The 25,798-nt window shown below is 39.4% G+C and overlaps 1 protein-coding gene across 4 annotated transcripts in view; it reads left to right on the top strand.

The window, feature by feature from the left end:
- Positions 1-19,028, top strand: part of UGDH (UDP-glucose 6-dehydrogenase) — a 32,270-nt gene extending 13,242 nt beyond the window's left edge. For all 4 annotated transcript variants that reach the window (XM_045881303.3, XM_045881300.3, XM_064584387.1 and 1 more), the window contains 10 exons: positions 2,856-2,957; positions 6,244-6,444; positions 6,578-6,775; positions 7,867-8,014; positions 10,564-10,658; positions 13,390-13,520; positions 13,753-13,886; positions 15,088-15,179; positions 15,299-15,409; positions 17,655-19,028. In XM_045881303.3, the coding sequence (XP_045737259.1) occupies positions 6,271-6,444; positions 6,578-6,775; positions 7,867-8,014; positions 10,564-10,658; positions 13,390-13,520; positions 13,753-13,886; positions 15,088-15,179; positions 15,299-15,409; positions 17,655-17,765 (1,194 nt within the window). In that variant the 5' untranslated portion in view covers positions 2,856-2,957; positions 6,244-6,270 and the 3' untranslated portion in view covers positions 17,766-19,028. The remainder of the gene's footprint in view (positions 1-2,855; positions 2,958-6,243; positions 6,445-6,577; positions 6,776-7,866; positions 8,015-10,563; positions 10,659-13,389; positions 13,521-13,752; positions 13,887-15,087; positions 15,180-15,298; positions 15,410-17,654) is intronic.
- Positions 19,029-25,798: the final 6,770 nt, after the last annotated feature.

Raw genomic sequence — 25,798 nt, 5'->3', positions numbered from 1 at the left:
ACACAGCTAGGAGTCCCTGGGTAGCTCAGTCAGTTAAGCATCTGACTTCAGCTCAGGTCGCGATCCCAGGGTTCTGGGATCGAGCCCCACATCGGACTCCTTGCTCAGCAGAGAGTCTGCTTCTCCCTCTGCCTCTGCACCTCCTCACTGCTTGTGATTTCTCTCTCAAATAAATAAATAAGTAAAATCTTTAAAAAAAGAAGAAAGAAAACCCAGCTAAATATACTTAGGGTCCATGAGCTTGTTTATTGTGGTTCTTTCTAATTCAATATGTTTATATTTTATGGGCCAAAACTATATGAATAAAAAAACAGTCGTTTTTACTTCCGGAAAAGGAAATAGTAATGATCATCAGATAAAATATGGTGACAAGATACTTAAGTGTTTACTCAGAAAATAGTATAGTAGAAAGTGTTAATATTTAACAAAGTATTTTGTATTACCATATTTTTTGAATAGTCACTGCTTTTCTTGTTAACTTTGTAATAATTTAATAGCTACTTTTTAAAAAGTAAAATGGATAATTTGCTTTACTTTTTCTGAATAAAATGAATGATAATTTTACCCTGTGAAAGGATTGAGTTCTTCCATAAAAAGTACCCTATAAATTCTCAATACTAATTGTGATAATTACATAATGAATTTAATAAGAGGTAGAACCTATATTATTAACTACTTCTGCATCAGTTTTGGAGATCTACAAATATCCCATTGATTTTAACAGAATAATATAGTTGTTTGTTTTGAGGTGTTATTAAGGCTTAGTTAGTATAAATCCTGCATTGCTCTGATTTTAGGTTACTGTAATTTAAATATTAGGGGATTATATATAAGACTAAATTCAGTCTTCTCTGCAAAATCCCTACTCTATAATCTTTTACTCTCATTTTCTAGAACCAAGAAAATGGTTTCTATGACCCGTGGGCTCCCTCTCCCTCTGCCCTTCCCCAACATGTGCTCTCTCTCTCTCTACCTTATCTCTCTCTCTCTTTCAAATAAATAAATAAAATCTTGAAAAAAAAGATAATAGGGGTGCTTGGGTGGCTCAGTCATTAAGCCTCTGCCTTCAGCTCAGGTCATGATCCCAGGGTCCTGGGATCAAGACCCACTTTGGGCTCCCTGTTCGGCAGAGAACCTGCTTCTCCCTCTCTTGCTCCCCCTGCTTGTGTTCCCTCTCTCACTGTCTCTCTCTCTGTCAAATAAATAAAATAAAATCTTTTAAAAAAAGATAATAATTATTTAAAAAACATAAGCATGTCACCTGGGGCACCTGGGTAGCTCAGTTGGTTAAGCATCTAACTTTTGATTTCCGCTCAGGTCATGATCTCAGGTTTTTGAGATCAAGCCCTACTTCGGGCTCTGCACTCTGCATGGAGTCTGTTGGAGATTCTTTCTCTCCTTCTCCCTGTGCCCCTCCCCTTGCTTGCTTGCTCTCCCGTGTTCTTTCTCTCTAAATAATAAATAAAGTCTTAAAAAAAAAAAAAGTAAGCATGTCACCATTGTTACTACTACAAATTTTAAGAATAGTTTCTTTATATCAAGAATTCTTATACGGGTCCTTCTTCCCGTAGTTTATTTGAATCAACATCCAAGTAAGATCCATAAACTGCAATAGATTTTTATCACTTGTGTCTTTTAAGACCATAGTATTTTAGGGTGCCTGGGTGGCTCAGTTGTTAAGCGTCTGCCTTCGGCTCCTGTTATGATCCTGGGGTCCTGGGATAGAGCCCCGCATTGGGCTCCCTGCTCGACGGGGAGCCTGCTTCTCCCTCTCCCACTCCCCCTGCTTGTGTTTCCTATCTCGCTGTGTCTCTCTCTGTCAGATAAATAAATGAAATCTTTAAAAAAAAAAAAGACCATAGTATTTTAATCTCTCTTTCTCTCTGTTTTTCTCTTCAGTTTATTTGTTGAAGAAACTAGATTGTTTATCCTATAGAAATTCTCAGTCTGGGTTTTGCTGATTGTACTGATCTAAGCAGATTTATTTTTTATTTATTTTTAAAAAAGATTTTAATTAATTTATTTATTTGAAAGAGAGAGCACAAGCAGGAGGGAGAGGGAGAAGCAGATTTCCTGCCGAGCAAGGAGTCCGATGCGGAACTCGATCCCAGGACCCTGGGATCATGACCTGAGCCAAAGGCAGATGCTTAACCGACTGAGCCACCCAGGCGCCCTGATCTAAGCAGATTTAGATCTGATTTTTTTTTTTCTTGCCTTCCCTCCCTCCATCCCTCTCTCCCTCCCTTTCTTTCTTTCTTTGGCAAGGATACTTAGGTGGTTTTGTACAGCCCAATATTCTTAATATAACTATATTTCCTGTTAAACTGTATGGGGAAAGTAATAAAATTTTCAGTTAAAATGTTTCTTACATTAGGACTTAGAAAAAATATATATTTAGGTATGCATGAAGTAAATGTTGACTATTTGACAACCAGTTGTATGACTTGAATTCTTAGGGGTAAAAACCTGCATTCATGATGATGACGCAAAATCAAATGTTTGCCTGAAATCACGAAGACCTTGAATTTTCTGATAATTGAATTGATACTCAGTTAATTGTTAACTCTTATGAAACAAGCGCATGGTAAACAATGAGACATTAAAACAAGCTGGTGCTTTTATTGTGGCAAAGTCAATTTTGCTCTATTTAGTATTGTTACATAATGTACACTTTTGGCCTTTGGTGTAGGATCTTAGATTTTTCTACAAAGGTGTTATTTGAGAGCAAGTCTAGACCTCTAAATTGTAATATAACTTTCTCTTTTAACAAAGGTAATTCTATGCTATTAGGTAATCTCATATGACTGGTAAACTGTATATACAACTCTTTTTTTTTTTTTTTTTTTTCTGTTTAGCCAGGACTAAAAGAAGTAGTAGAATCCTGTCGAGGAAAAAATCTATTTTTTTCTACCAATATTGATGATGCCATTAAAGAAGCTGATCTTGTATTTATTTCTGTAAGTATTTTCTTTTGCTGTGTGAGTTTTAATGTGTTCTTTTCTATACAGAAGTTTCATTGTATTTGAATAGTAATCTGTTGGTATCAAGCCACATCTTCACTTACTATAGGGTTATCCAGTTGAATTTTGGTTGTTACTTTGTCTAACACTTCACCATACCCTGTAAATCACCTGGTCAAATATATCAGTGATCATTGATCAAATAAATTTGGAGGAAGTTCTAGTCTGGGATCTAGAATTATGAAGTACTGGTGTGAGTTCATGTGGTAATAGTATATATATTTCATCATTTCTTGTTTCGACCACTGCAAAGCATGTGTGCAAATTTATGGGCATCTCCTATCTAGATGAATTATGTTCCAGAAGTCATTTTATTTCTTATTTCTTGAATTTTTAAAGAAGATTTCAGGGCTCCTGGGTGGCTCAGTCGTTAAGCGTCTGCCTTCGGCTCACATCATGATCCCAGGGTCCTGGGATCGAGCCCTGCATCGGGCTCCCTGCTCAACGGGAAGCCTGCTTCTCCCTCTCCCACGCCCCCTGCTTGTATTTCCTCTCTCGCTGTCTGTCTCTCTCTGTCAAATAATTAAATAAAATCTTTAAAACAAAACAAAACAAAAAATAAAAAAGATCTCATTTTTAAGTGATCTATACCCCTAATATGGGGCTCGAACTTGCAGCTCCGAGATCAGGAGTCTCATGCTCTACTGAGCCAGCCAGCTGTCCCAGCAGAAGTAATTTTAAATGAACTCTTTGCAATTTGGCTTGTGTTCGTTAGGTTACAAGCTAGTCCACAGGCACCTTTGGCTCATAATATGGCTAACCTGATGTACCTTTGTAATGAAAAAGTAGAACCAATACTTGGGAGTTAAACTCTGGTAATCTAATATTTGAACCAAGGTAACTTTTGCTGTCCTTGTAGCCATTTACTCAAATAGTCTATGTGTGATCAGTATAGTAATCATCAATTTGTGGCTGAGCTAGGGTGTTCTATGACTCAAGACCTTCAGGGCCTTAAAGAGTAAAGGGGAAGCCAGTGGCATGGGCTTTCACTGAGCCCCATGAACTTAAGGAGAGAAATATCATAGGGGCCCTAGAGGGTAGATGTTGTTGAATTGATTATGCGTGTTGTTAATGATTATAAGTTGTTGAATTAGGGGTTGCTTTCTGACTGATGAGACAAAAGCAGTACCATAAAGATAACTCCAGAAGAAAGTGGTAATGACGCCAGTGGTGAAACCATTATGAATTCATTCTCTCTTTTGGCATTCTTAATTACTTCAGAGAAATTCGTGCAGCTCCTGTGACTTGCCTGCCCATCGTCTACTTAAGCTTGGAGAAGGTTAAGAGACAAGGCATAGAAAATGAGAAAAGATTTTGGAGTAGCTAGGTACTTGGAGAAAATCAAGAAGTTATCTTAATCCAACTTTTGGATAACGAGAATCTGGAATGGGAGTAGTGGAATTTTCCATAAAAAAATATTTAAAAAGATCTATTCTCAGGCAGTAGAGTCCACCGTAGGGTGGTCTGGCCAGACAGCTAATTTTACACTTGCCTCTCTGCGGATCTAGCTTGAGCTGTGCTGAATCTTTCCAAGCTATTACTTTGCATACCTGTTATGGTAATTTATTACTGTATAACTCACATCTACTTCCCATTATTCTCTGGATCAGCTTTTTAAAATTTATTTGTTGTCTACTTTTCATTATGCAAAATATCAAATTCATACAAGAGATGAAGACAATAATATAATGAATCCTATTTACCCATTCTCCATTGTTAGCAGTTACCATGGCTGATCCTGTTTCATTTACTACTTCTCTCCCTCTCCTCCTACCCCAGGCTATTTTTAGGCATATTCCAGGTAGGAATAGTTTTATATAAATCAGTGTTCAATTGTCCTCTTCAGAGCATCTTTACTAGGGGAAGCTGTCTGCTCCTCTCTCATCTTTAGCATGTTCCACCTTATCCTATTAGTGGCTTGGCCCTTCTGTACTCCAGTGCACCCTGACTTCCATGTCTAAGGCTTTTCCTAAGTTGTTCCATGCAAATGAACAACTTTTGTTCTCCTGATTTTCATACCTCAACAGTGTTTGAGTTTTGATTTATTTTGGCTTCTTCCTTTATTTAGTCTCCCATTAGGTTATAAGCTTGTCAAGAGAAGAGAATTGATACCACTAATTACTGGCTCAAAAACTATTCCTGTATAGGGGCACCTGGCTGACTGAGTTGGCAGAGTTGACAAGACTCAATCTTAGGGTCCTGACTTCAAGCCCTACATTGGGTGTGGAGCCTGCTTAAACACACACACACACACACACACACACACTCTTCCTGTATAGAATTGTGGGCTTTCTGAAGTGCTTTGATTTTTACCAAAGCATTATAAAACCCATGTATTAGATTTTAGAGCACATGCTATCCTCATTTTCCAATGAGGTAATTGAAGCAAAGGCAGCTACACTTCTCCAAGGTTACATGGTACGGCTAAGCCAAAAGTAAATGCCTGGACTCTGGACTCATGATTTCTTTTTCTTTCTATTTGATAATCGTCTACATAGTATTGTGAGTCCTAAAGATGCTAGATAATGTCTAGCTTTAATGATCTGAGAAAGCCATTTGTGAATGATATTGCAAATATTTTTGAAAAGCTATTGATATAGGTCTATTAAAAAGGAGGATAGAAAAGGTTTTAGAGGGATGCCTGGGTGGCTCAGTCGGTTAAGCGTCTGCCTTCGGCTCAGGTCATGATCCCAGGGTCCTGGGATCGAGTTCCACATTGGGCTCCCTGCTCTGTGGGGAGCCTGCTTCTCCCTCTGCCTCTGTCTTTTTCTCTGTCTCTAATGAATAAATAAATAAAATCTTTAAAAAAAAAAAAAAGAAAAGGTTTTAGAGACCAGGATAATATATTACATACAATAAAGAGAGGAAAGAAAACTTACATTTCATTTCAGACTTCGAACTCCTCGAGGACAGCAACAGTCTCATTCATCTTTGTATCTCCAGGGCTTAGCTTGCAACCTGCCTGCCCTAATATCTGTCACTATATAGTAGATTCTCAACAAAAATTTGTTGAATGAGTTCCCCAGATGCTTCAGGATGTTCTGTCTGATGATTATATTATTAAAATGTATCATTTCCATGAAACTAATAGAGGGTTAAATTAAAGCTAATGATGATAGTTAACTTCCCGCTTAACTAGTTAATTGATGGTTCAAGGTTCATGTTGAAATCGCTGAATCTCTCACAGATACTTCTTGTTCATAATCGCATATGCTCTCACCAGGTGAACACTCCAACAAAAACCTACGGAATGGGGAAAGGTCGCGCAGCAGACCTGAAGTATATCGAGGCTTGTGCCAGACGCATTGTGCAAAACTCACACGGGTACAAAATTGTGACTGAGAAAAGCACAGTTCCAGTGCGGGCAGCAGAAAGTATTCGTCGAATATTTGATGCAAACACAAAACCCAACTTGAATTTACAGGTATAAACAAAGGAAGCATTGGAACCTGATTTTTTTTTTTTCTTGGAACCTGATTCTTAAATAAATATTGATGCCTTATAGTTGCCAACGGTTAATTCTAACTTTAAAACTTTGCTTTGCATTGGAATTCTAGGTGCTGTCCAACCCTGAGTTCTTGGCGGAAGGAACAGCCATCAAGGACCTAAGGAACCCGGACAGAGTACTGATTGGAGGGGATGAAACCCCAGAGGGCCAGAGAGCTGTGCAGGCACTGTGTGCTGTGTATGAGCACTGGGTTCCCAGAGAAAAGATCCTCACCACTAATACTTGGTCTTCAGAACTTTCCAAACTGGTTGGTACATAGCATTCGACTCTCCATTACATTTAAAGCTAAGGACTTATTTCTCTTAAGCCTGATAAGCCACACAGGTACTTTCTTAATATTAATATTTAGAACATAATATTCTTGTCCATTATGAAATAATTTTCACAAGGGAAATCAAATATCAGGGTATAAAATATTCTGGAAAATTCTCCATTTTTAATAAAATGTAACATAAAATGGAGGGTGCATTAAAATAGTAGTTTTTTTTTTTTTTTTTAAGATTTTGTTTATTTATTTGAGAGAGAGACAGAGACAGAGAGAACACAAGTGGGGAGGAGGAGAAGCAGGCTCCCTGCTGAGCAGTGAGGTCGATGCAGGACTTGACCCCAGGACCCTGGGATCATGACCTGAGCCGAAGGCAGACACTTAACGACTGAGCCTACCGTGTGTCCCAAAATAGTAGTTTTTAATGCGGCTCCTGGGTGGCTCAGTCGGTTGAGTGTCTGACTCTTGATTTCAGCTCAGGTCATGATCCCAGGGTCATGGGATCTAGCCCCAAGTCAGGCTTCGCATTCAGTGGAGAGTCTGCTTGAGATTCTCTCTCCTGCTCTGCCCCTTCCCCACCCCTGCACTTGCTTGCTCCCTTTCTCTCTCTCTCATATAAATAAATCTTTAAAAAAAAATAGTTTTTAAAATCACTCTATCTTTAATCCCATTCTGAATCATCTTTCTTCTCTACTTTAAAACATTTTCCTTGGGACGCTTGGGTGGTTCGGTAGGTTCTGTGTCTACCTTCGGTTTGGGTTGTGATCCCAGGTCCTGGGATAGAGTCCGTCATCAAGCTCCTTGCTCAGCAGGGAGCCTGCTTCTCCCTCTACCTGCTGCTCCCCCTGCTTATGCTCGCTCTCTCTCTTTCTGTCTCTCTGACAAATAAATAAATAAATAATTTTTTAAAAATACATTTTCCTTTACCACCACATCCATAGCCTCCTCAAATTGAGCCTGTCAGTAACTTTCATATCTCCCTCAGTAATTTGTATCAACTCAATGAAATATAATCCAGACATATAAAATTGCTATTTAACTCATCATAATTTTCCTTTTTTCCCCCTCCAAAGGCAGCAAATGCTTTTCTTGCCCAGAGGATCAGCAGCATTAACTCCATAAGTGCCCTCTGTGAAGCAACAGGGGCTGATGTAGAAGAAGTGGCAACAGCCATTGGAATGGACCAGAGAATTGGAAACAAGTTTCTGAAAGCCAGTGTTGGTAAACTGAATTTTTTCTGTACATAGAGGAGGTTCCTTTAGCTAGGTCTCTAACTTTAAGGAAGTCTTTGTATAACTTAATGCCCTTAGAGTAATGATTCCATGATACGTGTAGCCTTCAACCTATCAAGAACTTGCCAAGTGAAGCAATAATTAAACTTCTATTGTTTTAATAATTACTGATTGATTAGTAAGATAAACACAGTTCACTGTTTTAGGAGGATTAATTAATATTTAAGTAGAACATTTAGGAAGAGTAAGTTTGGGAGACTACATAGGACATAACTCAATACCTCACTGAAGCAAATGGGAAGAACATCCCCTATCATTTGCTTTGCCTACTAATATATAGTTGTGGAAATGTGGTCTTGGTGAAATACAGTTGGTCCTCATTATTTGCCAGTTCTGTACGTATGAATTATCCTACTTGCCAAAATTTATTTGGAATCCCCAAATCAATGCTCATAGTGCTTTCATGGTCATCTGCAAACACACACACGGCGGCAAAAAATTTGAGTCATCCAACACAGACATTCCCAGCTGAATTTGCGACAGACAATGCTCTTGTTTTCTCGTTTCAGCTCCTGTTCTGTAAACAAGAGCTCTTTTTGTGGTCTATTTAGTGTCACATTTTTTACGTCTTTGTTGGTGATTTACCTTCTTTAAATAGCCCCCAGGTGTATTGTGTGTGAAGTGCTAGTGTTATCGAGGGTTCTGAAATGCCAGGAGGCTGTGATGTGTGCCCCTCAGACAAAATACACGTGGTTAGATAAGTTTTATTCAGGCACGAGTTATAGTGCTGTCGGCTGTGAGTTTAGTGTTAATGAATCAATAATATATATTAAATAAGGTGTCTTTAAACACACAAAAATAAAAACAGGGCCACCTGGCTGGCTCAATTGATAGAGCGTGCAACTCTTGATCTCGGGGTCATGAGTTTGAGCCTCACGTTGGGGGTACAGTTTACTTAAAAAAAAAAAAGCAACACAAAACGATTATGTATCAACAAAACTAAAATACAACCTACGAATGGGAGAAGGTATTTGCAAATAACATATCCGATAAACAGTATCCAAAATATAAAAGAACTTATATAACAACACCCAAAAAACTAAATAATCCAATAAAAAATGGATACAGGGCACCTGCCTGGCTCAGTCTGTAGAGCTTGTGACTCTTGATCTCAGGATCATGAGTTCAAGCCCCATTCTGGGCATAGAGCTTTAAAAAAAGGGTGGGGGTAGAAGACATGAACAAACATTTCTTTAAAGAATACATACAGATGGCCAACAGACACATGAAAAGACTCAACATCACTAATCATCGGCGAAATACAAATCAAAACCATAATGAGATACCACACCTGTCAGAATGGCTAAAATCAAAAACACATGAAACAACAAGTGTTAGCGAGGATGCGGAGAAAAAGGAACCCTTGTGCATTGTTGGTGGGAATGTAAGATGGTGCAGCCACTGTGGAAAACAGTATAGAGGTTCCTCATAAATTAAAAATAGAATTACCATATGATCCAGTAATTCCACTACTGGGTAGTGGAATACACACACACACACACACGTGTGTGTGTGTGTGTATTAAAATATTACTCAGCCATAAAAAAAATGAAATGTTGCTATTTGCAACAACAGGAATAGATCTAGAGAGTATAATGCTAAGTGAAATAAGTCAGTCAGAAAAAGACAAATACCATATGATTTTACTCCTATATGGAATTTAAGAAACAAAACAAAGGAGAAAAGAGACAAACCAAGAAACAGACTCAACTATAAAGAACATAGTTAGAGAGGAGATGGGTGGGGGATGGGTGAAATAGGTAATGGGGATTAAAGAGACACTTAGCCATGGCTATTTTATTACATGTTGTCTGACTGCTTTTGAGCAAAGGCAGAGTTAATAGTTGTGCCAGAAACTGTGTGGCCCACGAAGGCTAAAATATTGACAATTTGTCCCATAAAAGTTTACCAGCCCTGTGCTAAAGTAAGAGATGTAGGGCAGTGATACTAGATGAATGAGAAATAAAATAGAAAATGTAGCCATAATAAAACATTAACGAGAAGATTATCTGGAAATTATTTATAGAGTTTATTAGTTGCTTAAAGATTTCACACAATCTATAAACCCACTAAATTTCCAACATCTGAATTTTAGTATTAAAAATCCTAGGGGCGCCTCTGTGACTCACTTGGTTAAATGTCTGACCCTTGATTTCCTCTCAGGTCGTGATCTCAGGGTTGTGAGATCTGCACTGGGCATGGAGCCTGCTTAAGATTCTCTCTCTCCCTCTCCTTCTAACCCTCCCACCCCTCCCTTCTCTCTTAAAAAAAAAAAAATCCTAGCATAAGGCCATCTGGCTGGCACAGTCAGTGGAGCACGTGACTCTTGATCTCGGGGTTGTGAGTTCGAGCCCCACATGTGGTATGGAGTTTACTTAGAAAAGAATTCTAGCATAGGCCCTCAAATTTAGTATGACAGATTTGTCACATGATTCGGTCGTGGTTCTTAAATGAAAATATTGTCACTTTTTTCTTCAGGTTTTGGTGGAAGCTGCTTTCAGAAAGATGTTCTGAATTTGGTTTATCTCTGTGAGGCTCTGAATTTGCCTGAAGTAGCTCGTTATTGGCAGCAGGTATTAATCTTGATAGTCAACAACTTTTGATTAACTTCTAATTAAAACATGTGACCCTTTGTCTATAAAGTGCTTTTGATAGGATTTTTTTATTCCAGGAACTCAACTATCATTATATTCATTTATTTTATTTTTTAAAAGATTTTATTTATTTATATGATGGAGAGAGAGACAGTGAGAGAGGGAACACAAGCAGGGGGAGCAGGAGAGGGAGAAGCAGGCTCCCCACAGAGCAGGCTTCCCGATGTGGGGCTCGATCCCAGGACCCTGGGATCATGACCTGAGCCGAAGGCAGACGCTTAATGACTGAGCCACCCAGGCGCCCCTATATTCATTTATTTTAGTTTTATTTCTTAGGCTTCTCTGTTTTTAATTGTCTTTTTTGCGAATGAACTCTGATGGTAATTCTGGTAAACCATATTTCTTCTAGTTTTATAACAAGTTTGCTCCCAAAATAAAGCAAGAACTATTATTCTTTTTGTGGGGGAATGGGCAGAGGAGAGAAAATCTTAAGCAGGCTCCACACTCAGCCTGGAGGCCCCACACAGGGCTTGGTCTCATGACTCTTGAGACTCTCAGATCATGACCTAAACTAAAATCAAGAGTCAGATGCTTGGGGCGCCTGGGTGGCTCAGTCGTTAAGCATCTGCCTTCGGCTCTGGTCATGATCCCAGGGTCCTGGGATCGAGCCCCACATCAGGCTCCCTACTCTGCAGGAAGCCTGCTTCTCCCTCTCCCACTCCCCCTGCTTGTGTTCCCTCTCTCACTGTGTCTCTCTCTGTCAAATAGATAGATGAAAAATCTTTAAAAAAAAAAAAAAAAGAATCAGATGCTTAACCGACTGTGCTACCCAGACATCCTAAGAACTATTATTCTTAATTATAACTCTTTTCGGGCACCTGGGCGGCGCAGTCAGTTAAAGATAGAACTCTTGGTTTGGGATCGAGCCCTACCTCAGGCTCCCCATTCATCGTGGAGTCTGCTTGAGATTCCCTCTCCCTCTCCCTCTGCCCCCTGCCCCACATTCTCCCTCACTCTCTTTCTAAAATAAATGAATAAATCTTTAAAAAAATTATAACTCTTTTCTGGAGTGCCTGGGTGGCTCAGTCAGTTGGGCATCTGCCTTCCGCTCAGGTCATGGTCCCAGGGTCCTGGGACTGAGCGCCTGCATTGGGCTCCCTGCTCAGCAGGGGGAGTCTGCTTCTCCCTCTCCCTCTGCTGCTCGCCCTGCTCGTGCTCTCTCTCTCACTCATTCTTTCTCGCAAATAAATAAATAAAATCTTTAAAAATAAATAAATAAAAGAATATTTTTTTAAAAAAGAAAAAATTATAACTCTTTTCTATCTTGAAAGGCAGAATATCAAAATAAAGGAAGAACCTGTATTGTAATGCTTTCAGGTGGCTTGTGTGTGTTGATATCTGTTTTGTCCTTTTGAGATTCACAGAGCTAAACTTAGAGACCTTTCCCAAATTGAAAATAGAGTTAACAGTAATTGAGTGCTTTCTCTGTGCCAGGCATTTTTTTAGGTACTTTGCATGTAGTATTTCATTTGGTCCTCATCACTAATATTATCCCCCATTTATAGGTGAGGAAACTGAGTCTTAGAGATGTTAAATAATTTGTCCAAGATACCAGCCAGCATATATATCTTCCCCCAAAATTTTTCTGCAAGTTTATAGTTTTATAGATTTCAGCAGTGGGTGAGAATATAGGAAAATGCACATTTTTAAGAAAAATGTACAATGTAAAAGTTTGTTTCACTCGATTCAGCAAGGTGACTTTATCTTCCTGTCCATCATGGCAGAAATGCAGATAAATGCTTGATTTTGTAACATTTTGGGCTCATTTCCCAAGCTTTCAAATTTTGTGACAGCCCCTAGAAATCAGAGCTGTAAAAAAAAAAAAAAAAGGTAAAAACCAGTCTCTTTCCTTATATTCATCTGGTCACCAATATGAAGATTGTTTATACCCTTAGGAGAGTAAAGGATTAGGTGATCAGAGACTTTTATAATATCAATTTAAAAACTTTGCCAAGGGAGAGGGGCACCTGGGTGGCTCAGTTGGTTAAACTTCCAACTCGATTTCGGCTCAGGCCATGAACTCAAGGTCGTGAGATCTCATTGAGCCTGCTTAAGATTCTCTGTCTCTCCCTCTCCTCCTCCCTGCACACACACACACTCTCTCTCTCAAAAAAACAAGTTTGCCAAGGGTTAGTGGTGTTATGGTTCATCCAGAGGGCAACTATAACTCTGCATTGTTCAACTGTTCTCTGTCCACTTTGTACTCGCTGGTGAGGGGTGAGGGGTAAGCATATGAGGGGATGCTTTGGGATTGTATTGCTTATAGCTTTGCTTCCACAGGGTTTGGAGAAGTTGGCTAAGGAAAGCACTTGTTTTCTATTTTAGGCTGTTCTTATAGCTAGATCTCTAATGGGGTTGAAACTTAACTGTACTCCCCATCTTTATATTCATTCCATCCCAGATTGATGCATGGAAAGTTAAGCCAAGTGAAAATGTTCATGATGGCTTTAAGTGGTAGGGTACTAATTCTTTTTTTTAAACCAGTAGATAGATACTAAAGAGGTTGGTTAATCTTTGCCTCCTGTTACTTTATGAGGCTGGTATTCATACAATAGTCCTGTAAAACTGTGAGCAGTGTATGGCAGAGGATGCACTTCTTTTAACTGCACTAACTGTACGCAACATTGCACAATTGTATGTGTAATTTCAGGTTATAGATATGAATGACTACCAGAGGAGGAGGTTTGCTTCCCGGATTATAGACAGTTTGTTTAATACGGTAACTGATAAGAAGATAGCTATTTTGGGATTTGCATTCAAAAAGGACACTGGTGATACAAGGTATCAGTTCTTTAAAATATTTCTACCCCTTTGAGAGTGCTGACTCTTCCTCTCATTTTGATTTTTAATGGTGGATGTGTGTATGTGAAATATATACATATATATATAGTATAAAGAGTAAAAATAAAGTATCTGTATCCTCACAAGAAATAGAGTCTTACCTCTATAAACTCCTAGATATTAGAATATATGCCATTTCAAAGCTTAGCAATACTGATTTTTTTTCCTTCAGAGAATCTTCTAGTATATATATCAGCAAATATTTGATGGATGAAGGTGCACATCTCCATATATATGATCCAAAAGTACCAAGGGAACAAATAGTTGTGGATCTTTCTCACCCAGGAGTTTCACAGGATGACCAAGGTAAGGCTTGAGTCTCATGAATCACTCTGAGTATGGGCCCTAAAACCTGTTTGTTCTCTAGAAACCTTTGGTTGTTCTGTCCTTGTGTGTGTGTGTTTTAATGAAATGCTGCGTTTTAAAAAAGTTTTAATTCCAGTATAGTTAACATATAGTATTATATTAGTTTCTGATTTATAATATGGTGATTGAACAATTATATACATTACTCAGTGCTCCTCATGATAAATGTGTTCTTTAATCCCCATCACCTATTTCACCCATCGCCCCACCCACCTCCCCTCTGGTAACCATTACTTGGTTTTCTATAGTTGAGAGTCTGTTTCTTGGTTTGTCTCTCTCTCTCTCTTTTCCTTTGTTTTTTTGTTGTTGTTGTTTCTTAAATTCCACATGAGTGAAATCATATGGTATTTATTTCTCTGACTTACCTCACTTAGCATCATACTCTCTAGCTCCATCCATGTCATTCCAAATGGCAAGATTTCATTCTTTTTTATGGCTGAATAGTATTCCTGTGTGTGTGTGTGTGTGTGTGTACACAATGGAATATATATTAATTTTATTTAGACATATATTAAAACATCTTGGGGCGCCTGGGTGGCTCAGTTGGTTAAGCGACTGCCTTCGGCTCAGGTCATGATCCTGGAGTCCCGGGATCAAGTCCCGCATCAGGCTCCCTGCTTTTCCCTCTGACCCTCCCCCCTCTCTCTATCTCATTCTCTCTCTCAAATAAATAAATAAAATCTTAAAAAAAAAAACAAAACACCTTCGCCTGTATGGACATTTAAAAAAAAATAAAAAAAAAAATAAATAAAACATCTTTACGCATTCATCTACTGATAGACATTTGTGTTGCTTCCATGGTCGTTCCATTTATATCATTGGTAGGCCCTCTTTTCAGCCTCATTTCTCTAAAATTAAACTCTTAGACATTGTTCCATCAACTTTGATTTGAAGTGATCGGCAGTGGGTCAGTCTAATGGTTTTTCCAACATATTCTAAAAAGCCTCAGAGGTTCCAAGGAGATGCTGCTAGGGCAAGGTGCAGGTGCTCCAGGCGTCCACCATTCCTCTCATTCTCATTTCAACCAGACCATTCCACTTCTGTCAGACCCTCAACTCTGCCTGCAATCCTAGTAGTAAAGTGCATAATTTCAGATAACTCCTTTCTCATTGCCAATATCTCGTGGCTGTTGTCGTTATAGTGTCCCGGCTCGTGACCATTTCCAAGGACCCATATGAAGCCTGTGATGGCGCCCATGCCGTGGTTATTTGCACAGAGTGGGACATGTTTAAGGTGAGGTGACAGAAGTCATATTAATGAAAATTTTAGAAGTATTCTGGTATCATTTGGGGTTGAGTGTGTGTTCATGTATATGTTCTAATTGCTTTGTTTTTTTCGTTCTGTCTTTATAGGAACTGGATTATGAACGCATTCATAAAAAAATGCTGAAGCCAGCCTTTATCTTTGATGGGCGACGTGTCCTGGATGGGCTCCACAATGAACTACAAACCATTGGCTTCCAGGTAATTATGGTCCCAGACTGGTTTGGTTTTGTTTGTTTGGTCATTTGCTTTTTAGTGGGTTTGAGTTTTAGTATTTTAATATTCCCTTCTTTAGCAATAACATAAATTGGGGCAACATGTTCTCTGGGAAATATCTATGTGCTGTGTGTAATTACTTTATTCCCTCCTTAATTTGTGATCTAAAGATCATTCAGTAGTGGTCTTCCTTATGTAGTACCTAGGATTCAGCAGTTGCCTATTATATGGGGATAGACTGTACCTTGCCTTACCTCATCTAAAGATCAAGTAAGAAAATATACGAACTTAAAAGTAAATTTTTTTCAGGCGCCTGGGGTGGCTCAGGTGGTTGGCCGACTGCCTTTGGCTCAGGTCATGGTACCAGGGTCCTGGGATTGAGTCCCACATCGGGCTCCCTGCTCGGCGGGAAGCCTGCTTCTCCCTCTGCCTGCCATTCCCCCGGCTTGTGCTCTCTCTCTCTCTGACAAATAAATAAATAAATAAAATCTTAAGACAAAACAAAACTGCAAAATGCAGTATAGTTGTCACATGTTGTATAGGATCCTATACCTTCTGAGTGCTCAGCACTGTCCTAGCACCTGAGAGTCTGAGTGAAAAGTATGGGAGCTTCCGTGGGACTGGCCCTTTTCAATTCCAAGTTTGTCAGTTAATTCTGGAATATTCAGAGAGCTGACAGTCACCCGACCCGTCCATTTTATGTTGCATCTCTATCAGTTTCCCCCAGGAGTCCCATGAGTATTCATGAGAAGGAGGTACTTTCCATTTCCTCAGAGCAGTGTGGATGTGGGAGCGGGAGGCTTGAGGTGAGGTTGAGGAGGATAAGGAAATATGCCAGGAGATTGCAGTCAGCAGAGTCCTTGAGCAGAGCAGAGCGGGGCAGGGGTTAGAGCTGGCCATGTGCGTCTGCTCAGCACCAGCTGTCTTGGGGACATACTGATAGGGCCTCATCTACTGCTCAGAATATGTGATCTGGTTCCCGTAACCTGTCACTGAGTTGTTGAAGATCCTTCTTATTTAGAATTGGTGCTCATTTCTCATTCATGAAAGATTCACTTGCAACAAGAATCAGATGACATCCTTGTCTGTTAACACTCCATCAGGGACCTTGGGGATTCTTCTGTCCTGCCCCTCCTTAGTGAGTAATAGCATGACTACTCTTCCCAGTCATGACTTAAACTGAAGCAATGTTATTTTTTAAAGATGACTTCCAAGGCATAGACACATTTTCTCTTCTACTTGTATGACTCATCTAAGGGAGAAGAGTTGTAAAGATCGATAGATACATATACACATATATATATATATACTCTTTAATATATATGTATTTAATGTGAGTTTGGGTTCTTATAAAAGTTAACTCTTTGTGGTAGGGATTCTAAAAAATAGGGAAAAAAGTAGGAATGGAATCCTATATAATAAAGGGCATTTATAAGTCACTGAGACAATTGATGAATACAAAGCAGAAGCCCTCTGAGTCAGAATTAAGTATTAATTTTTAACTCAAAAGACCTTTATGAAAATTGCATAGTATATTTTTGCTGTAGAGAGGAGCTCAATTTATGATCGTTGAAGAAACAGTACCTTTAAAAATAAGATTAATGATTTTGGATATGTGAGGAAAAGTTTAAGTTGTAATATGCAAAATAAAAATTGACTACCATTTATTTATTGAAGGCTGACTGGTCTGCCAGGCGTAGTGCCGAGCACTTTATGTAATTTAATCCATACCACAACCTTTGGAAGTAAGTGCTAGTGACACCATTTACAAATGAGGAAGAAAGACCTAGAGAGCTTAGGTGGACACAATTATCCGTCAGGAATGCAGCTGGGGCCTTTCAGACTCTGAAGCCTGAACTCCTGAAATCTACGCTATGACAGCTTATGCTAATTTTTTAGAATAAGGGAAGCAGACACGAGAAGAAAGTTTGAGAGAAACTGTGATTTCCCTGGAATCTGGTCTGAGTTGCTTCCATCCATGTGCTGAGACAATGGCGGCATGTGAGCCGGTCCTCTGTTTGAGGGGGTGCGGTGTTGGGAGTGGCAGGAGTAAGAGACTCTAGACGTGACTAGGAAGAGTGGAGTGCAGATTGACTCTAGAGACACAAAAACGATGGAGGGAACCGAAGATCTTTCATAGCAACCCAGACCACTTGAGACCCTCTTTTGCTTTTAAAAGGAAAAAAATACTCTAGATTTTCTTTCTAAAATCTTTTTTTTCCCCCTCTAGATTGAAACAATTGGAAAAAAGGTGTCTTCAAAGAGAATTCCGTATGCTCCTTCTGGGGAAATTCCAAAGTTTAGTCTTCAGGATCCACCGAACAAGAAACCCAGAGTATAGACATTGCCATTTTTTTGGTAATTTTTGTGGTACTTTAGGATAGCAGATATCTATCTGATATTAAATGGTAAATGAACCAAGTGTTTTTAAGGAAACAAAGCTATTTTTTTAATAATCAAATTTATCCTAGCTGTATGGGAATTAGCATATCTGGTATTAGGAATCTAGTATATTTTTTACGTATTTTTATAATGTTATTACCTCAGTGAGTGGATGAGTGGTAAATAATCATGTTGGTTTTAATGGTGTCAATTTTTGTAAAATAAAAATTAAACCTGAAACACTTTTTACTTTACAAAATGTCCATAGGCAGCACTTTAATATCACGTTGTAAAGGAAAAGGCACTCCTTGGTTTTTCTGATCATTGGTTTATTTACTTGTCATTAAATATGTATTTTAAACCATGAGATTGCTGTCCTAAATACTGGGCTAAACCTGCTAACCTTTCAAAAGTGTCCTGGAGACTTGGAGGTTTCTGGCTTAATCGGGTAAGGTGTTTGCCAAGCCACTTCTTGTCTCTTTGAACCTGGAAGGAAGATGCAGTGGACAGAATGGGGCCTTGTGTGCTTTTCTTTTTCTTTTTCTTTTTGGATGTGCTTAAAACATTTTCCCTATGCTTCCATGTTACTAGTGACTCTATAAGTTTGGTTTTGCTCCTTTTGTTTTAAGGAGCTGTGTTGTTTTTTTTAGCCCAAGAAGATCATCACTGCTCATTTCCAATCAATCCAAATAAGACTAAAAGGCAGTTTTATTTTTAACATGAATAGAATATCAGTATTGGTCTAGTTTATTCTTCACATCTCATTTTTTTCTCACTGATCATTATTTTTTTAGTTCAAGAGCCAAAAATATTTGTTACCTTTATGTTACATTTTTATTTCTGTAACTCATTGAAGTTTCTCCTTTTTCTTTAAATAAGAAAACCAATATAATCTCATGTATGAACTTAAAGAAGTAGATTTTACAAAGTACGTATAGCATAATTCTAAAATAAGAATTTTTGTATGTTTCCATGTGCTTTTTTCTTATGGCTTTTATTGACTTATATTTGATTTTCTTTTGTACTTTTTCATTATTGAAATATGTCAGATGTCCATTTGATGCTTGTGCTCTGCTGAGAATGTACAAATCAAGTAAAACAGATACAAGTCTCATTCTTTAGGAATTTTGTGGCTCAGTGAGAGTGCAGAGACAAATATAAAGATGAGGACAGACATCTGTACAGATATCAAATACATAAATAAAATATTCTGTATCAACAATTGCATGGGTGTATTTTTTGTCATAGTGCAAGTAACAAATGAGTCATGACAGTCTGACATTAGATAGAAAAATATTACTCCTCACTTTTTTGGGAAAAGAGTATTACATCATTCTTTCAAATGATGTAAGAAAGGGTGGGAATTTAGCAAATAGATCAGATATTGGCAAACCAAAGCTCATGGACCAAATCCGGCCAGCCACCTGGAAGCTAAGAATGGTTTTTACATTTTTACATGATTACATTTTAAATGGTTATGTAAGTCCCCAATTTTGCCCCTTGTCCTGAAAAGCCTAAAATATTTGCTATCTGGCTCTTTAAGAAAACGTTTGCAGATCAGGGTGAAAAAAGCAAAATATCAGAAAAACACCAGAGTGACTCAACATAAAATAATTCTTTACTCATAAGACCCTGAGGTGAGAATGAGCTTATTAATTAGAATTTGCTTTACATTCCTGCTTGAAAATATTCTCGTATTCTGCACAATAATCTTATATTCTGTTAAGGGGATTATAACCCAAAGATTTTCTGCGAAAGCAGATAGAATCAGGCACTGATTTTAAGTTGCAGGATGTTTCGATGCCTAGGATTGATAAGTAAATAATTATGTGTAAAGTATAGTTATTGACTAAAAAGAAGGAAAAAAGGGCAAGAGATAACTCATAGAACCATGTATATTTGCCGTTTGTAATGGGGAGAAAAAAAAAACAGTAACTGGGCAAGTAACCTAACACAGCAATTTGAGTCCTTTGTGTGAAAAGTTACAAGAAGGTGATTAGCCTTTTTCTCCCTACTAAGAAAATTAAAGACTGTGTGTGTGTGTGTGTGTGTGTGTTTTAAATGACATAAGATTTCTATTTTTATTAGCTGGTATGTTTTTGATTGGGGCAATGAATACTGGTGAGATTATTAACTAGGATTTACAATTGAAACTAATACAGGGACAGCACCTGGGTGGCTCAGTTAGTTAAGCGTTGGACTCTTGGCTTTGGCTCATTTCATGATCTTGGGGTCGTGAGACAGAGCCCTTTGTTGGGCTCCATGCTGGGCGTGGAGACTGCTTGGGATTCCCTCTGCCCCTCTCCTCTTCCCTTCCTATAAAAAGGAAGGAAGGAAAAAATAAAAAAATTTTAAAAAAAGGAAGGGAGGAAGGGAGGGAGGGGGAAAGGAAAGGGGGAAGGAAGAAAGAAAACAATACAGGGACATGGTACAAAACAAAACAAAACATTCAAATAGAGACAAAAGTATATATAGAAAAGTGAAATCTCTCTCACAATTCTCACATTCTCCAGAATGTGTCATTCTACTTAAGCTTTAAATCCTAACTGCACTACCTATTAGCATGTGATATCTTGGCTAAGTTACCTGAAAGCCTTATTTTTCCTCTAACCTTATTTAACCTCTAACACCAAGAGTTGTTACAAAGATTAGGTGAGATCAGTGTTCATGCAAAGATCTTACTGCACAGAGGCTGGCGGGATGGACATTGCCATTAGACACCCTAACAAGCTGGTCCCACTGAACCAGAACCACGTGTAGGCTCTGGAATCACTAAGAGTCTAATAATTAACACAGCTTACAAAGGCAGGCTCTATGCCAAGCCCTTTAGGTGCATCTTCTCATCTATTCTTCACATAAGTCCTTTGAGATAAGTCCTATCCCCATTTTCAGATGAAGGCGGGAGGCTAGCGAGATTAAGTAATTTGCTCAAGGTCACAACAGTTTGAATAGGAACTTTTCTTGACGTTGAAAACATCCTAATTTTAGAGGTATTATGAAAAGAGTGAGCACCTGTGGCCTTAGGCATCCCAAGGAGAGAATCAGAAGGTAGAGAGGGCAAAAGAGCCTGAGCAGCAGCTGAGAAGGATGTGAGTCCCTGCCCTTTATCCTCTCGGAGACTCCCAACTACCAGAAAGGGGTCTGAGGTTCGACTGGAGGCTGAGGACAGAAAGGGGAGATGATTAGGACAGCGAAATTAAGGGCTAGCTCTCCGTAGATCCATTGTATTCACATTCAGGTAGCAATATTCAAACTATTTCAAATTAAGTGTCTGTACCCCCTATAAAGCAGATGCCGTGAGGTGCTAAAAAATGGAGGGCATAGGTGAATGAGAGCAGTCTTGTAGAGAAGCTAAGACACATATAGAAATAATTGATAAAATATGAGAATTGCCATAAATGATAAAAACAAAATGCTAGGTGGGCACAAAGGTAACGTTCACTCCAGCTGAGGAAAACAGGAAGGTTTCCTGGAGGCAGGATGGCATGTGAGGTAGGTCTTAATAGACATGATTTGGAAGGAAAGGGTGGGTAGGATGAGCACATCAGTGGCAGAAGCGATGGAAGCAAAAAGATGGACTCAGGAAAATTCAGACTGGTTTTAGGGAAAGCAAGTTGCCTTTTCTCTGGAGTTGAAAGGAGAATGAAGAGGAAGAGCTGATCTGGAAGCTTACACTAAGAACAGACCGTAGGAACCCTTGAACGCCAAGCTGAGTGTGGGCTTCATTTTGTTGTCAAAATGGAGACATCGGTACGTACACAACACTGTGAATGTGCCTAATACCACTGACTTGTACACTTTAGAATATGGTTCAAATGATAAAATGGAAACACTGAAGGTTTTCTTTTTAAAATGTAGTCACTTTCTTAAAAACAAACAGAAATTAGAGCGTGCAGCCCCAAACCAGATGTTACCATCTAATTTAATCATATTCTGGCACTGAATTCAAATTTTAGACCAAAACACAAGAAGAAATACATTAGCGCCAGCCTTGTAAAATAATATTTATAAATGACCTTGGCGCCTGGGTGGCTCAGCCATTAAGCGTCTGCCTTCGGCTCAAGTCATGATCCCAGGGTCCTGGGATCGAGCCCCGCATTGGGCTCCCTGCTACACGGGAAGCCTGCTTCTCCCTCTCCTGCTCCCCCTGCTTGTGTTCCCTCTCTCGCTGTGTCTCTCTCTGTCAAATAAATAAATATTTTTTAAAAATGACCTTTATTTTTCTTAAAAGATTTATTTATTTATTTTAGAGATTGAGAGAGAGAGAGAGCACAAGCAAACCAGGGGAGGGGCAGAGGGAGAGAAGCAGACTCCCCGCTGAGTGGGAGCCTGCCACGGGGCTCAATCGCATGACCCTGAGATCAGAACCTGAGCTGAAATCAAGGGTCAGATGCTCAATGGACTGGGAGGCACCCAAGCACCCCTATAAGTAACCTTTAAACTTCAGAGGATAAATTGGATACAGTGACCTCTTGCTTCCTTCTTCCATTCCTTTTTTCTAAATGCAGACAGATAAAAGAGAGTACTCATTGTAGGTCTGCATTTTACAATATACCACTACTACCATGGGAGATTAATTTTAGGTGAATATACATTTTTTCTTAATTTTAATAGGAATTTATTTTGAAGGTGTTAGAATAAACATCATTTACAAATTGTATTAGTTAGTACATATACTTGGCTACTCTAACAGAGACCAAAAAGTACAGTGTCTTAAACAGAGCAGAAATACATTTCTCTCTCATACAGAAGTCTGGGTAGGTGGTCCAGGGCTGGTGGAGCACGTTCATAGTCAGAGGTCTCAGCGTATTCACCTGGTTGCCCTGCCATCCTTGACACAAGTCTATCTCAGGGTCCAAGATGGCTGTACCAGCTCCAGAGTCATGTTCTCATTCCAGCCAGCAGAGAGGAGGAGAAAGAAGGGAAAGGTATGGCCCACCCTTTAAGAACAAATTTAGAAGTAGCACAGATCATTTCTGTTCACCTACTGTTGGTCAAAACTTAGCCACATATTCACAACCAGATACAATGGAGTCTGGGAAATATAATTTTTAGCAGGACTACCAACCATGTGCCAGCTAAAAATTCTATAATCATAGGAGGCTGATAAAAATTGGGAATAATTAGCAGACTCTTACACATAAAATCAACATTTTCTTTGCTATTGCTGACTTTCCATTATGGTAGGGGGATATAAAATTTCACTTTAAAGGGATTTAAGTTTAGAAATTCAGTCAGTTGTAAAAAAAAAAAAAAATTAATACTGTAGCTCCCATTGAGATAGGGCAAAAATTGTAGAGGTTGTATATGAATGAGTAGAGTTTAGGAAATACCCTGGTCGTTTTAATTGGTCACACTAAACTTAGGAAGCTACCAGGGATGATAGTTTTTCTTAACACTTAAAGACCATGCCTATGTAATGGCAAACATACAGATGTAAAGTGAAAATTAGGTGTTAATAGTTCTCTAGCAATGATTTGCAAACTGTGACCCAAGCATCTCTACAGAGGTGTTTCAGGGAGCCGGCAGATGACTGATTTAAATATAAATACATATATACACACATAGATAATTACAGTATAAATGTAAAACTACCTACCAAGCTATTATTAAAAAGACAGCAAGCAGAGCTCTCTGTCAGCCTGGTATACTGAGCACACACATATCCTCTCCCTTCTTAGAACCCCATGAAAATTATAGCAAGAGAGGGAAAAGGCATAATCCAATAAAACAAAGAGAATAGGAAGGGGCCATCCGTGGTCAAGAGATTTAAAGAAATTTCTGGAAAGCATTGAGCAGATGGATGTATATTGACTAAGAAGAGCTCCTTCCTGGATTACTGGCAGAGGAGGAGGCCCTGCCCCGCGGAACAGCAGACCCTCTACCCAAAAGGATGTGGGAGAGAGAGAGAGGGACACACAGGGTGTGCTTAACTGAGGGTCTTTAACTTCAGCAGCCAACCTTCTCACCCAGTCCTCCTCTACAAGCAGAATGGCAGGCAGCCTGGTGCATTTACCCCTATGTGACTACATCTCTCAGCCCCTGGGATCCAACCAAAACCAAAAGGTTTTGGGACAGGGCTCTTCTCTAAAGAAATTGATTAAACTGTTTGGGGAGCACTAGAGCGATGAGAATTGTCCTGCACGAGAACTAAGCCTTCTTTCTGCGTTCTGAGTCCAACACCACTTCGCCCTAAAGCAAAGCCCCTAGTCAAAAGGCTGTCTGGACTTCCAGTTACATGTGTTGAATTAAACACATGCACTATTTTCATTCTCTCCTGAATGAGACAATGAGCCCTCACTCGAGCTAACTTACCAACATGACAGTAAAGGAAAAATAAGATAAAATGGCAGGAAAGGAATGAGAAAGCTAGAAACAGACAAAGAGAGTGAGAAAGGAGGCATGCATGGATGAGAGATGTCAACAAAGTCTTAGGTGGAAAGCAGTGGGAACCTGAGTAACTTAGGAAGAGTGAGCAGAAACATCAATGCCCATGTAAGGGACTGTTTCTTGGTGTAGGTAAATGGCTCCTTAGAAAATCTCAAGGAGGGGCGCCTGGGTGGTTCAGTCAGTTAAGCGTCTGCCTTGGGCTGGGGTCATGATCCCAGAGTCCTGGGGTGGGGCTCCTGCTCAGCGGGGAGCCTGCTTTTCCTTCTCCTCCCTGCCCATGCTCTCTTCTCACACTCTGTCTCTCTCTCAAATAAATAAATAAAATCTTAAAAAAAAAAAAAGATCTCAAGGACTGGAAGCACCAGGTATCACAGAGGATGGAGCCTAAGTGTGGGGCGGAAAACAGCGGACTTCTGTGGAAGACCGTACATGTAAGGAAGTTCGTTGCACCCGATCTCTTTCCTACAAAAAGAAACTACCATTCCCACCCCTCACTCTCATAGGCTATTAGAGGTTTATTTTCAGGAAGACTAGAGTCAGAAAGTTTCAGACATAGGGAGGGTGTTAGTGAGATGCCAGCCTGGAAATAAGTGAACTAATTAAAAGCCTGCATGCTGAACAGAGACCCACATCCCCCCCCCATCATCCTCCTTGCTGTTCTTCACCCAGTTCTGAGAAAGTCAGCAGCTAAGTTGGTAACCCTCAAAGCTATTTAAAAAAATATTATCTTTTTAAACTTGAATGGCTTTGGAGAAATAATCCAAACATTTGGGAGTCCCTCACTGAGGAATCTAGCTCTCCCCTCAAACACTACAGGGGGGCTCCCCCCACCCCAGCATTCTGGCAGCTTGAGGGCGGCTCATCACTCAGTGGGCATGTGCCGCCAAGGATCACAAGACAGTTGAGGAGACCCTTCAACCCGAAGGGCAGAGATAAAACAAAGGAAACGGAGACAGTACTCGATGTAGAGAAACACAACTTCAAAAGACTAGTTATCCTCAGAGAGAAAAATAGAAGAACTTGCAGCTAGGAAACAAGAACAGGATGCTACTTAAAAAAATAAGAAGAAAAAAAAGGAATCATCAGAGAACTCTTGAAAGTGAAAATGCAGTGGCCAAAATTTTAGCAAGGGAATCATTGTCAGAGGAAATTTTCATGGAAGCCCAACTTAAGATAGATTGAAATGGTATTTTATTAGTACAAATGTACGTGAAAGCGTGTGTGGCTAGATCCTCAGGGGGATGAAGGGCATGTTCTCACACTGCTCTCACGGCTGGTCCTGTTACCTTGCTCTGCTTACATTCTGAATCCTTCTTTGGGATGTTTTTCCCATTTTTCTGCAAAGCCACTGGTGCTCATGTTTGTTAATGTCATACCTCTGATACTGATAATATCTCTGAAGTTACATGCTTTCAGCTTCAAGTAAGAGAAACTCCTATTCAAACTGGTTTTCATTTTTTTTTTTTTTTTAAGATTTTATTTGTCAGAGAGAGAGAGAGAGAAAACAAGCGGGGGGGGAGGGGCAGAGGGAGAAGCAGGCTTCCCGCTGAGCAAGGAGCCCGATGTGGTGCTCGATCCCAGGACCCGGGGATCATGACCTGA

Source organism: Mirounga angustirostris, unplaced genomic scaffold (assembly GCF_029215605.1).
Source record: "Mirounga angustirostris isolate CCGP_5_RB_7025 unplaced genomic scaffold, mMirAng1.0.hap1 SCAF_2, whole genome shotgun sequence".
Classification (NCBI taxonomy): Eukaryota; Metazoa; Chordata; class Mammalia; order Carnivora; family Phocidae; genus Mirounga; species Mirounga angustirostris.
This window is presented reverse-complemented; position numbering and strand designations above follow the sequence as displayed.